The following is a 14,615-nucleotide window of genomic DNA, read 5'->3' as shown; positions in this document are numbered from 1 at the left end:
GGCCCGCACTGCGGACCCGCCGCCGTCAACATGTCCCTGCACGGCAAACGGAAGGAAATCTACAAGTATGAAGCGCCCTGGACCGTCTACGCCATGAACTGGAGCGTGCGGCCCGACAAGCGCTTTCGTCTGGCGCTGGGCAGCTTCGTGGAGGAGTACAACAACAAGGTGGGCCGGGCAGGGGCTCGGAACCCGGCTGGCGGGGAGCGGGCCCCGGGAGCTCCCTTTCCGGGCAGGAGCCCAGACTGCAGGACCCTTTTGCGGACTTGCCTTAGCGCTACGGAGCGATTCCTCTGAGTCTGGTCCTGAGCTCAGAGAGAGGGCTTCGCACTCGTTTCATTTAATCCTAACAGCATTCCTGTGTAGTTGAAGTGTAGTTACTCCTTCCCCCATTTTACTGATGAGGAGACTGAGGCACAATGTTGTGACTTGCCCGAGTCAGACATCTATTTCGTGGCGGAAACAGGTCTCAAACCCGAATTTACACCTCAAAGCTACGCCATCTATCACTCCTATCTCCCTCCCCTCCTGCCACATTGCTTCAGGTTGGGGTGCGGAGGAAGGAAGGAGGAGTGATGATTGTGAAGGAAAATGCTAATATTTCAGTTGCTGGTCATGCACGCCTGGCCGCGCTGGATTTCTATTAGGCTGTTTATTGCGCAGACTTCCCCGCCCCCTACTCCCACCTGCAGGTACTTTTCGTGGATACTCAGCCCCTCTGCCAGGATTTCCCTTGCTGTCTCATATCCGTCCACTTCAGAGCTATCTTTTTTTGGAAATCTTGGCCTATGGCCTTGATCCCGCCACTTTTTTTCTGAATTGAGAAGGATGACACTTGTCATATCTTGTCATTCTTGGCTTCTTTCGTGCTAATACAGATGTATAATCTTGAGTGGTAAGTATCAATTTGCGAGGCTTTCTTTCATAGAAGCACGGGTAGTAGGGGGAAGCTTTTAAGCCAGCAGTACAGTATAAATTTATTTTTGAATATTGTTGAATAAGTCAGTGGGAAGAATTTTTTATCTTTTACCTCTTAATTTCTTCCTTTTGTTGTGTTAGAGTAAACGTTGTGATTGTTAGGGTTCGGAGCAATTGAAAGCCTTGGCTAGTGTATTTAAAGCCAGTACTCCTGCTTGACACCATAAATACCATGAGTTAATAAAACTGTGTGGACAGTGACAGGCATGGTGCAGGGGGAAAACACCCAGGTAGTCTAGGATTGAGTCCTGTCTGGTCTGTTGACTAGTTGTGGGGTATTGCATATGTCAGTCTTAATATTTCTGACCCACAGTTTGCTGTAGGAAAGGGGTTCTTTTTCACACGTGAAAGTCCTGTAAAAAACATTTGACCACTATAAATCTGTTTATAGTTCTTCAGGAGCACAGTTGTTTCTCTGGAGTTAGGTTTTAACTTTTTGGAATCCCCTTTGAGAAACTGATGAAAGCAAAGGACTCTCATTGCCCAGACATTACACATATGTAGTTACAACAAATACTAGGGAGTACACACTGATCTTGAAGTCTACCCATTGCCCACAGAAAGCAGAGTCCTGGCAAGACATAACTTTATTTTCTTTTCTCTGATTTCTCTTACTTCCTTATTTATGGCCATAGTGGACAGCAGAGCTGGGAATGGAATTCATAGTTGTGATGTAAAAACCCATGTTAGTAAAATTAAGAGCACTAGAACTATTATTAAGGATACATGTAAAAACCAAAAATGTAAATTATGTCTTTCAAACGGCTTGAGTCTTTTCACACAAGTAGATATTTTTTCCTTGCAGGTTCTTCCAGGGTTAGTCTCATAAGCAGTAGTAGTTATATTTCTAAGAGAGGACAAACTGGGCCACAGGCTGCTAGGAATAACTAATGTCAAACCTCAGTTGCAGGAACTTTACCCCAAAGTTTGTACTTTCATTTAGCAACTGTTCAAGAGCTCCTTTATGCTGGGCACACAGGCAGTGTGGCTTAGTAGTGTAGTGCAAACTAATCCCAGTAGTAACAGAATAAGCAGTTAACTATATCTTAACTCACTTGTGTGTTGTAGGTGATCAGTGTCCTAAAACTATTTTTGTGCCCCCACCTATCCAGGACAGGGTTTTTAATGTGTGTGTGCGTGGGCATGCACACCCATGGACACCTTTGACAATCAGAAAGAAGCCAATATCCTTTTTTCATAATTACATTTTGAAATGCATAAAATACATAGGATTATGAAGGAAACATTATATTGAATTACAGTTACCAAAAACATTTTTTAAAAAATGATGATATAGTAATGCGTACTTTTAAATTAACTCTTAAATTATATCATCCAGTGTAACTATTACTGTACTTATGAAGTAGTGATGAAGGTAAACAGCATTTCAAGATGTTTAACCACTCTGATGTGAAAAAAATCAATGATTATATTTGTGACATAGTCACAGGTATGCTGTTGTAATTGGCCACATTCATTTGTAATTGAAGGAGATGCTGAATTTCAGCTAGAAGTTAGTGAAAGTATGAATGTAATTTTCCAGTTCAAGTTCATAGACCCCAAGAAATCATGCTATAGAGAGGATCTGTGCCTAGGGGCTGGTGGGAAGTAAATCTCATTTTAAAGCAGTGATTCTCAGGCTCAGTTTTGGAGTAACTTTGACATGGAGGTGCCAGAATTCATAATTTGCAGTAATTTAAATATTGGTTTGAATTTTTAAACCTCTGGTTCCTGCTCGCCCTTAATAGTGATTGCCAGCAAAGGAGAAAATAAATGGACAGCAAATTAACTGACGAAAAAACCCGGAAATAGTCTTTTTTACTGTGGAGATATTGACCATAAGAAAACATGGTTATAATTTTTAAATTTTGTATTAACGTAATCATGTTTTACTATAGTAAAATTCTTTGTAGTTTGATGGAATTAAATCGCTTAGTATTTCGAGAACAGTTTGACTTCCAGGTGTTCCACTGTCTGAATAAATTTGGGAATCATTGCAGAGTCAAGAACCAGAATCTGTCAACTACACCTGGGAAAAAAAGTACCCTTATTGGTAATTGTGTTTTAGGTTTTATTTTTGTGGTCTCTCTTGGGGGATGCAGCAGCATTGGTGTTGGAGCAGTGGTTCTCTAAATTTTTATGTGTCAAATCTGAGAGATTTGCACATTTCTGGGCTCCACCCCTTAAGTTAATAGACCCTCAGGTGATTCAGACATAGGCACTCTAAAATCATTGCCCTGGAATTACCTTGGCATCTGCTTATCAGAGGCAGGAATCCGATTTTTTTGCATCTACAAGCGCCTAAACATCAATTCTGTCCTTTCATCCCATGATAAAAGCTTTACTTCCAGATAGCCTCCCTGGATAGCCTAGGTTGAGATCTCAGGCCTGCCAGTTCCCAGTTTTGTGTGGCCTTGGATAAGTTAACTTCTGTGCCTCAGTTTCCTCATCTGTAAAATGAGTGTAATAAGATTAAATGAGCTAATCTATGTAATGGAATTCTGCCTGGCACATAATAAGCAACTTGGAAATGTTAGTTATTATTTCATCATCATCATTATTGTTCCCGTAATTGAAATATAATCAAGGAGAATTATATAGGTGCTATGTAAATTTGACTTCTGAATTTTCCAGAGAGGAATCAGGACCCTGGGTAAGAAAGTTACCTTAAAAGGTCATTATGTTCAGTCTTCTGCCTTTTAAAGACCCAGGAGAAAAAATTTACTTGATTCCTTTCAACAAAACTCATTTTGTGGTCTGGAAGCTTCAGGTAGTCAGACTCCAGGTATTATAATATACTAGTTTAAGGCCATTTTCTTTTGTTCTACAAGGCTTAGACGCAGTAACTGATCTAAGAACTCTGGTATTTCTCCTGAGTTTTGACAATATCTGTGGAGAAAGATGGGCAGCAGTTCTTGGGCTTCTAGTCCAGGGTTGGTTTTGAATAGAATTGGTAGGGTGATTGGATTTATTTTGCCCTACTTTTAACTAGCTGACTACTTGTGCTTTAATATTTAGTATCTAGAAAACATTTTTGAGATTGTGAAGAGAGAGACTATAGGTATACCTGATGCTTTCTGAAGAACACTGGTAGTGAATCTAGGTCAGACCACCTTGTACTCGAAATACAGATGGGATGAATGCTTGCCTTGTCAGCCTGTGTTGATTCCTCTGAGATTTTTTTAATGCAGAATTACTTTAGCTATTTGGTGCATAATGATTTTGACTCTGGGATATAATTTTTCATGTCTCAGTGTTCGTGGCAGCCCTTCAGGATTCTCATTTATTTGCTCATCAATTCAACAGTTATATATTGAACACATATATATGTTTTAAGCATAGTGATGATGCTTGGTAATCTGTAGCCTTTGTTAGCAGATGTGATATTGATGACAATAAAGAGAAAGTATTTTAATACACATAAGTATTTTTGATAAATATTTAGAATTTTGCAAATTTTGCAGTGTTCCATCAGTCCCTCGCAAGACTGTCAGCAGGGAAATTTAAAACATAAAACTTCTAGTTTTAACTTCCTCCTTTCTTTTTTCTAGACAGTGAGAGAACTAATTCCTCCATAGGACCAACTGGATAAAAGAGCTGCTTCTTTATTGCTTTTTGCCTTAACCCGGTTCACACAGACTTACTGGAGATGTTGTGGTTTGAACAAGGAATGAATCTGCATTCTATAGGTAGTCTGGCCTGCCTAAGGCTGTGAGGCCAGAGCTCAGTGTTCAGCCTCTGAGCAGAGAGCCGAAGGGGTGCTGTGTCAGAATTCATCTCAAAGTTTGACAAGGCAGGATCTCTCTGGAGACATTGATCAACAATAGTCAGGAACAAGCTTGAAAGGAAGACAAATGGAAAAGACCAAAATAAGCTGGTTTATTCTCTCAGAATTTTGCTTCAGCTATTAAGGTTATGGGAAAATATTCCACTGACCGGAGTGGTAAAATGATTTGGATAACTTGGGGTCTTTTAAAAAAATTCCACATATACACATATATATAAATGTGCATTCACCTTCATGTTCTGGTACTAGCACTGTGTGTAGTAAATGGAATACACGGGTTCCTCCCTCGGAGACCTTATATTAACAAGATAGACATGGCATCTTTTAATTTTTAAAAAATACAAGGTCTGGGTAATGTGAACAATAATTTATGTTATTCCTGAGAGTAATAAAAGTGAAAGTGAAAAATGTAGTCATGCCTTCAAGGAGTAAATATTTTATGTTATGTATCTGCTCCTTAGGAGACATCTGATGTAGTAATACCCACACTTTAAAAATAAGTAAAAATGATCTTGCTTCACAGCCTTTTCTTTGTAGGGGCGTTTGTTTCACGTGTGGGGTAAAGTGTTGTGAAGCGGTAGTTACAGAAAGGCAGTGGCGGTGGGAGATAAGGTTAGCAGGAGGACAAGGCAGATGGGGAAACCTAAATGTTAACAATAAGACAATTAAGTCATATAATTTTTCCGTATGTTCCGACGAGTGAGAATGGATGCCAGTACAATGAAGGTCAAATGGGTATAGGAAGATGCTACAAAAGGGTATCTATGGCTGCAGTTTCAAACTCAGAAGAGCACAGTTTTCCAGGATAGGATTTTGATGGGCAAAATCAATAATCCTTTGTTTGAGACAGTGAGAAGAGGGTGCACAGGCTGGCAGAAGGAGCTTGGGCAAGAGGGGAGCTAAGCTACATAAGGAGACACATAGTTGTGCCAACTTCTTAAGAAACATTAGCTGAGGTAGGTTGAATGAGAGATTAAATTGTGAGCAGCTTGGCAACTCCTCATCTTGTTGGCTGGAGAGATGCAGAGGCTCCACATGTTTCCGCTAACTTGGAACGTGGCCATGACCTCTCTCCAATAGGAGCCTTCTTCACATCATCTAGGAAAAACTTGCCTTATTCATAAAAGAACCAGCACAGTAGTAATAGAAGGATACTATAAGAAAGGAGAGAAACAATGGGAAACAAGTGGCAGGTAAAGTACCCACACTAGGAAAATGTTTTTACCTCAGCTGAAATTAGGAGCCACTCCTGCCACCATAATGTCAGAGAACTTACGAAAATAAGGAACTCCAAGCAGAGATACAGAAGATCAGGTAAAATAAGGTCTGGTGACAAGAGAAAATGGAACAACAGCAAGTAGAGCCCAGGAAAATAGTGGAAGCTAAAACAAAAATTATTACAGAATTAAAAGCCATAATGGAAAGAATAAAAATGAATATTAACTGCTGAAAACACAGTGAAAGATAGGGAAGACAGATTGAGAAAATGAAATGGAAATAAATAATTAGAACATAATAGATACAGAAAATAAAGATCTAACTTAGGTATAATTGGTGTCCCTGAAGAAAACCAAAGAAATGAAACAAAACTCGTATGTAGTTAACGACTTTTATAGAAATAAAGATTTGAAGTTATGAGTTCAAACTATATCTCACAATTGGCACTGAAACATTTCTTAGGGAAGTTTCTATAGTTTAAAGAATCTTTTGGACATCCAGGCAAAACGCTTGAGGGAAAAGGAGAAATTGGTGACAGGGTAAGGGAGCAATGTCTATAAATCTGCGACTTTTAGTTTTAGGTCGTGTTACTGTAAATACCCGAGAATACGCTTAAGAATATGTAAGATTTATATGGGGAAAAGTATGCACTTTTTAAAAGATAACTCAGTTTATAAAAATTGACGATGTATTAAGAAAGAAAATTTTAATTTAAGAGAAATCAATAGATTGGAAAAAATACTACATATCAAAACTTTTGGGGAGATGAGGAAACTAAAGCCCAGATATGCTAAGTGACTTGCCTAAAGTGACATGCTAATAATAGGGCCAGAACTGGAATGCTGCCTGTCTCCAAAGTCTTAAATATATACTGGTGTCAGAAAAAAAAAATTATGGGAAAAAAGAAGTGTTGAAGAACAGTGGGGAACACTTACCCTACCAGATTAGAATAAGCATACTGGAAATGGTATAGTTGTAGCCAGAGGGGTTGGTAAAACAAAGAATGTTCCAAAGCAGATCTAAATATATATAGAAATGTAGTATATGATAAGATAGAACCTTAATTCATTGGGGGAAAAAATTACTAAATCGACATAATCGTCTATCTGACAGGAATATTTAGAACCATCTAATTCATATCATATTTGAAAATTCCAGGTCAAATATCCAAAGACAAATCTCACAAACAATAATAAAAGAAAACTGACTAGGAATGTAAAGAGAGTGCTGCTACAATTTTTTAAGACTACAGTAAAAAACGATCCAAATGAAATTTAAAAATATGTTTTAAGGGAAAGCAGTACTAAACTTTAAGGAGTAGAAAACAATAATTTAAAAATCATGGAAGAATTGAAAATGTAGTCAAAGATCTACCTCCAAAACAGAACCACCCTCACTTTTGTGGGTTAATTTAACCAAAGGAAATCTGTAACAAATAAGGGAACAGTAGCCATCTGTAAGAGTTCCTGCAAATCAATATGAAAAAGATACAACTCAGTGGAAAACAGCAAATGTTTTAAGTTGGTGGTTCAGCATTATGGTGAAGAGCTTGGGTTGTAGGATGGGACTGCTTATATTTAAGATGCAAGAAGTTAACCTATCTTTTACTTAGTATCTTCTTCTGAAAGTGGGAAGAGTAATAGCACCTACCTCATGGAGGTGTCGAGGTAATGCATGTAAAATGCATGTAAAACATGAAGCATAATGTTATGACTTGGTCCATCATAAGTACTTAGATATGAACAGTTACTGTTACTCAGAAATAAAAATAGTAAACGAATATGCTCAGCCTCAATAGTAAAATGGTGATGAAATGCCTTTTTTCATCAGAGTAGCAACAATGTAAAAGATTTATTATTTTCAGTGTTTTCAAAGGTATGGGGAAATTGACACTCATATACTGTTAATGAAAGTACATGGAAGCAACCTCTTTGTAGGCTATTTGTCAGAATCTATTAACATTTAAAATGTATGATGCAACAATTATACTTCTAGCAATCTCTCCAATAAAAGCATTTGCACGTGTACGAAGTATTGTTTATAATAGTGAAACAATGGGAGACTACCACTTTATTCTGTTTTATATAAATATTCACAAAGAAGTTACTTTCTCTTTCATCGTTAAATTTTAAATGTCTGAGTATCTGAACAAAAATTGAGATTTGAGGGGAAATACGATGACCTGCAAGGCTCTTAGAAGTGAGTAGCGTTTTTGCTTCTGGTTTAACCTCACAGTGTTATCTGCGTGGTTACAGGGAGGGATTTTTGTCTTTGGCGCTCCCTGCTGTATCCCCAGGACTTAGAACAGTGCCTGGCACCTAGTAGCCACTCAGTAAATATTTGTTGAATAAATACATGAATGAACTATCTGGCTCAAAATCTATGAGGCTTATTCTTTATTCTGCCCAATGAGCCCCCAAATTTAGCCTCTCATCTATTTGTTCCTCCCTGCCCTACCAAGGCTGATACCAATCTAGAGTCTTCCTTCTTTACATATTATTTTCTACAAAGGTCAGAATGTCAACTTTTTAATTCTCTAAGAACTATTCATTTGGTCAAAATCCCCCTGTGGCCATCGCTGTTTATCCCTTGCCGTTCTCACTACCAGTCACCACAGGGCCTTCACTTTTCCCACTTGTTTCCCTGTGGGTCTCCAGGCCGAGCTCCCTGCCTCCAGCTTCTTCCCAGATCCAGTTAGTTCTGCCCAGCATTACCAGGCCTCAGACTCTTACCTCCACGGCCTCAGAGTCCTACTGCTCCCTTCTCAGACACCTTCACGGGGGAGAGCCCACCGTCCTCAGGTTGCTTTCAGGCTGTCCACCTTGCCGTAGGCACACCTCCCAGCGTCGTCTGCACAGCTCTCAGGTGGTTCCTCTCAAACAGGTTTTCTTGCTGCCACCAAGTGGGTCCATTTAGTTTGCCACCTTAGTACATTTGTTCCTTCTGTCCCATCTTCCTGGGATGTCTTCGCTTTTTTCTTTGCCTCCCCAGAACCTTTCCATACACCTTTGATGACTGCTTAGGTTCTAAGCAGTCTTAGGTTCTGCTTAGGTTCCTCACTTGCCCACTTTGATGTATTACTTGTTCCTCTAAACTGTTACCAGGTATTATCTGGGTTATAAATAAGCAGATAATCATATATTACCTGCAGCATCACTTTATTACTGTGTTTCAAGGCAGTGGGTTTTTTTCCCTTTTACATTCTCTCTCCCAACACATGTGATTTTCGAAAGCCTGCAGGTGCACCATAAAAATGAATATGTAGATTTAATTTTCATACGGATTTTTTAAAGTCAGACATGGATGTCAAGATCTATAATTATACTTCGAAAAACCCTTAAGAATCTACCAAAAAAGCTACTAAAACTAATAACTAAGTTACAAGATCCAAAACAAAAACCAATTGTATTTTTATGTAGTAGGAATAAACAATTGGAAATGGAATTCAAAAAATAATTCCATTTATAATAGCATTAAAATACTTAGGAATAAAATTAATGAAAGAAATGCAAGACTCTTACATAGAAAATTTTAAAACTTTGCTGAGAGAAAGAAAACCAAAATGGGTAGAGGATTGCTATGTTTAGAGTTTGGAAGACTCGATATTTTTAATAACAGTTTTTCTAAACATTTCTAGATACAACATAATCCCAATCAGCATCTCAGTTTTTTTGTAGAATTTGACAAGCTGGTTCTAAAATTTACAGAGAAAAACAGAGAAAAGCAAATATATAGAATGGCAAAACCTTTTTGAAAAAGAACGACAAAGTTGGAGAACTCACACTATCTGATACGTAACTAGAAAGCTGCTGTAATGGAGACAGTTGGTACTGGTAAATGGATAGGCATGTACACCAGTGGGACAGAATGGAGAATCCAGAAATAGATGCACAGATACATGGTCAATGGATTTTCAGCAAAGAGGCCAAGGTAATTCAAAAGAGAAAGTACAGTCTTTTTGATAAATGATGCTGGGACAGGCAGTTTTATTCACGTGTTAAAAAGTGAACTTCGATTCATTCTTTGTATCATATAAAATTGTGTGTCATAGACCTAAATGTAAAGCCTAAAACTATAAAACATTTAGAAGAAAACAAAATGTTTGTGACCTGGGGTTGGGCAGTGGTTTCTTAGCTAGGACACAAATGGCATGAGCTATAAAAGAAATGTAAATTGGTGTCATGAAAATTTTTAATTTCTGTTCTTCAAAAACGTTGAAAGAAAATGACTGAGCAGCCATAGTCTGTGAGAAGATACTTGCAAAACACATAACCAGGGACTTGTACCCAGAATATACAAAGAACTCCAGAAACTCAATAAAACAACCCAGTAAAAATCGAAGTGAAACTATACCATATGGTAGTATACTGGTGGATACATGTCATTATACATTTGTCAGACCTATAGATTGTACAACACAAAGACTGATGTCTAGACTATGGACTTTGGATGGTGGTATATCAGTGAAGATTCATCAGTTAGAACAAACATACCACTTTGGCGCAGGTATTTTGATAGCGGAGAAGGCCGTGCATGTGTTGGGGCAAGAGGTATATGGGAACTCTCGGCCCAATTTTTCTGTGAATCTAAAAAAAAATTAAGTCTATTTTTTAAAAGGACAAAATACTTGAACAGACTTCACCAGCGAATAACTGCAGATGACAAATAAGCACATGAAAAGATGTTCGGTATAATTAGTTACTAGAGAAATGCAAATTAAAATACTACTACACATATATTAAAATAATTTTTAAAAAACTGGCAATACCAAGTGCTAACAAGGATGTGGAGTGTGCGGAACTCTCATCTGTTGCTAGTGGGAATGCACAGTGACAAAGCCACTTAGAAAATGGGTTGGCAGCTTGTTTTTGTCTTTTACTGAAGTTAAACATAGAATACGATGCAGCAATTCCACTCTTAGTTGTTTACCCAAGAAAAACGAAAGCTTGTCCAAAAAGAAACTTAGACACGAATGTTTATGGCAATAATATTTCTAATGGCTGCAAAGTAAGAATAACCCAAAAGTTTATCAACTGGTACATGAATAAATTGTTGTGTGTCCATGTGAAACAATATTATTCAGCAATAAAAAAGACTACTGATATAACATGGATGAATCTCAAGAGCATCATTCTGAAAGCAGGTCACAAAAGACTCAGTACTACGTGATTCCATACATAGTATTACAGAAAAGGCAAAGCTATAGATCAGAAGTTGCCTGGGGCTAGGCATAGAATATTTACTGCAGAGAAGCCCAAGGTAACTTTTTGGGAGATGGAAATGTTCTATATCTTAATTATTGTGAGGTGTTACACAACTGTATACATTTGATCATATCTTCGTTCCAAATCATTGAACTGTGCACTTAAAGTGAGTGAATTTTATTGTATGCAACTGAAATAAAATTGTTAAAATGACAGGAAGATACTTGTATCTAAGACTGAAGTCAGAAGGAGGAGTAAAAAGAATGCTAATCATCTGCGTATGGTTAGTGCTTATCCTCTCATTATGGAGCTTTACCAAAAATTTCCCATTCTATATTCCAATTGGTGGAAGTTCATAAGCAAATGTATACTGAATGGCATTTCCCATTGATCCAGATTGAATTTGATGGCAAAGAATGGAAGTCAACATTGGCCCAAAACTGACTCAGAAAAAGTAGCCAGAACCAGGGAGCTTTCTCATCAGTGGTACCCCCGGCCCCCCCTTTTTTTTTTTGGCCAGTTAGAGTGGTTTGGGCTCTTGAATGCTGGTATGACACACCTTTATGTGTAAACACGTTACTAGCCAGTGAGAGAGGGTGGTGGTCAGTTTGCACACTTAGCTTTTTAGGTGATAGTCACTCTGTTGTGGGACTGCACGCAGGGTGTTTGATGTTCCTGGCCCTGGGCACTGAGTACCCACAGCACTTCAAGTCGTTGGGGTAACTGAAACCACGTGTTGTCAGATCCCTCAGGTGTGGAGGGAGGTGAGACCCGCTGCAGAGATAGTGTGGTTCTGTGGTGCTGGGTCAAGAGTGCAGGAGTTGGAGACAGAAAACCTGCATTCAGATTTTGTGTCTGCTTCTTCCTGGTTTTGCAGTGTTGACTGTAACTCAACCCCTCCGAGTCTGGGTTTCCTCATCCGAGCAGTGTGATGATTGGACTAGATGCCCTCTCTCTCTAATAGTTCTTGACTCTGCAGTTAAGTGCAGTGCAGTGTCAGGACTTCGGTCACTGACCAGAGGTCTGATGTGTTTGACATTGCTCCGAAAAACACAAATGTTTATGGGGCTCAATTTTGGTGTGTTCCAGGTTCAGCTTGTTGGTTTAGATGAAGAGAGTTCGGAGTTTATTTGCCGAAACACCTTTGACCATCCGTACCCCACCACAAAGCTCATGTGGATTCCTGACACAAAAGGCGTCTATCCAGACTTACTGGCGACAAGTGGCGACTATCTCCGTGTGTGGAGGGTAAGCAGGTGCTCACTTAGCAGCCAGATGAGTGGGCTTTCTCCGTGTCAGCTGTTATTAGCAGCACAGAGGTACGAAGAACAAACTGGGGTTGGAGGCAGCGAGTGTTGCAGCCTAGTAGCAACAAATGGTAGCGTATCTGGAATGACCTTGCTTGGCTCAGCAGATTTCCTAAAACCCAGCCAAGATTCCTTGAAGTCCTGCTGCTGGCTGCAGGCAGCTCTAGAAACCCAAGGCTCAGTTAGCCTGATAAAACCTTCCGTGGGGGTGAGGATGCTGGAGGCCTCTTATTCTCTTTACAGCCAAAATGTTTTTGAGCAAATTTAACAAAATACCAGACCACTGATTTTAGTAAAGTATATGTGCGGATTATGGAGCTTCACCGCCACCCCCTCGGCTGAACTCATCATCAGCGTCTCCTATAGCCTGGAGGTGTAGTGCCCAGCCAGGCAGGGTACCCAGATCCTGGGTGGGCAAGATGAGACCTCTCCTCTAGAAAAATTAGGAAAACAGCTCGGCAGAGGAGAAAGCTTGGAAAGAAGTAACATTCAGAGAGTTCTTCTGGGTTTTATTACTCTTTCTGATAAAAAAAAGTTCTCTCCCCTTACTAAGGTATTGTCTAAACAGGGCTATAAAGGTTTTTTTTGTGACGGTAAGACTGGCTGATCTTTAAAAATTATTGCTTTAGGTTGGCGAAACAGAGACCAGGCTGGAATGTTTGCTGAACAATAACAAGAACTCAGATTTCTGTGCTCCTCTGACCTCCTTTGACTGGAATGAGGTGGATCCTTATCTTTTAGGTAAGGGAGTAAAGGAGTGTGGATTCCAGTTTGAAGAAGCAAAGATAGACACTTTCTCAGATATAACACTCAGCCAGTTTTTAACCAGGGTCCTGAGGTACATGCATCATCCTAGAATGGGGCCAAGTGGGAAAGAGGCTAAATATGGAATGTGGTTATTAATTCCTCATATGGATTGGAGCTTCTCATGTGTATATATCTTGTCTCTTTAGTCAGAGTCTAAGATTTTGTGGTAATGACTGAACACTTGACTCTCTTTTTGGCTCTCCTGGTACCCATTCCTATGCTAGGAAGTGTTTGTGGCATGTGGTCTCCTGGGCTGAACTGAGTAGGCACAAAGAGAGAAGCTTGCACAGGAACCTCACTCCTGTCAGCTACTGACTTGCATTGGTTGTTTCCAGGTACCTCCAGCATTGATACAACTTGTACCATCTGGGGGCTGGAGACAGGGCAGGTGTTGGGGCGAGTGAATCTTGTGTCTGGCCATGTGAAGACCCAACTGATCGCCCATGACAAAGAGGTAATCATGCTGTTTTGTTCCTCTTCTGCTTTCCTCAGCTGCCTTCTGTGCCTTCAGTGTGAGGTCAGACTGTCCTCTCACTGTTTTGCAAATGATGTGGAAAATCGTAATGCCGATGTTGTGTCTGAATCGAAAATAGTAACGTGTCAAAACAGTGGAAAATAACACCGTTGTAAAGGAATGTGTTTTTTGGGCTCCCATTAACAACTTGTTCTATAGTCTTGTTTTTCTTTTCATGCTGGAAACTGCTGTTTTTTAAATAATGAACTCTCTTATAGACAAACTTGGACCTGAGATGATTAAAAATTAATCTTAGAGTAACACTTATCTTGAAATATATTTGCTTTTGGGAGGAGGAGAGGTGGTAGGAGGGAGGAGAGAAATTTCCTGGCAGACAAATGTAATTCATCAATTTTTCTCTAAACTTGTTTTATGAAATTCTACTATGTTTACTTAATACTTATACTTTTAAAACTATTTGGAATTGAATATGGTTTATCTTGATGGTGATGTTTCTCCTGTGTTTATTGCAGAAGCCATGGGAGCTATTTGCGATTGTGGTTTAATCAAAGCATTCTGAGTGATTTTGGAAAATGGTCATAAATCTTTCCCTCCCAGAGCCTCTGCATGCTCCTGGTACTCTGATTTCCTGTGGGTAGTGTTTCCTCATCTCTTCTACCTTACTTTGCACAGTGAGGAGTATTAATATCTGTACAGATAAAAAGGATGCCTTCACCTTAGGTCAGAAACTTGCAGTTGTCACAGAATGGGAAGTTGGTGACCAGGTTATCACTCTTAATAAGGGATTGTTCTTTGGCTTTCTGTGCTCTTAAGGGTAAGATCTGTTACGAGACTGCTGG

At 39.3% G+C, this 14,615-nt stretch overlaps 1 protein-coding gene and 1 long non-coding RNA gene across 3 annotated transcripts in view; both read left to right on the top strand.

The window, feature by feature from the left end:
- Positions 1–6: 6 nt before the first annotated feature.
- Positions 7–14,615, top strand: part of DCAF7 (DDB1 and CUL4 associated factor 7) — a 25,122-nt gene continuing 10,513 nt past the window's right edge. For both annotated transcript variants that reach the window (XR_003046424.1, XM_006912325.3), the window contains exons 1-4: positions 7–168; positions 12,277–12,435; positions 13,124–13,235; positions 13,637–13,755. Coding sequence is in view for 1 of the 2 variants with exons in the window: in XM_006912325.3 (XP_006912387.1) it covers positions 31–168; positions 12,277–12,435; positions 13,124–13,235; positions 13,637–13,755 (528 nt within the window). In the remaining variant the exon portion in view is untranslated. The remainder of the gene's footprint in view (positions 169–12,276; positions 12,436–13,123; positions 13,236–13,636; positions 13,756–14,615) is intronic.
- On the top strand, positions 178–8,014 carry LOC112480014. Its single transcript, XR_003046425.1, has 2 exons — positions 178–895; positions 4,530–8,014. It is a non-coding gene; the product is annotated as an uncharacterized LOC112480014 (long non-coding RNA).

This window comes from Pteropus alecto, unplaced genomic scaffold, assembly GCF_000325575.1.
Source record: "Pteropus alecto unplaced genomic scaffold, ASM32557v1 scaffold134, whole genome shotgun sequence".
Lineage (NCBI taxonomy): Eukaryota > Metazoa > Chordata > Mammalia > Chiroptera > Pteropodidae > Pteropus > Pteropus alecto.
The sequence above is the reverse complement of the archived record's forward strand: the minus strand, read 5'-3'. Positions and strand labels throughout refer to the sequence as shown.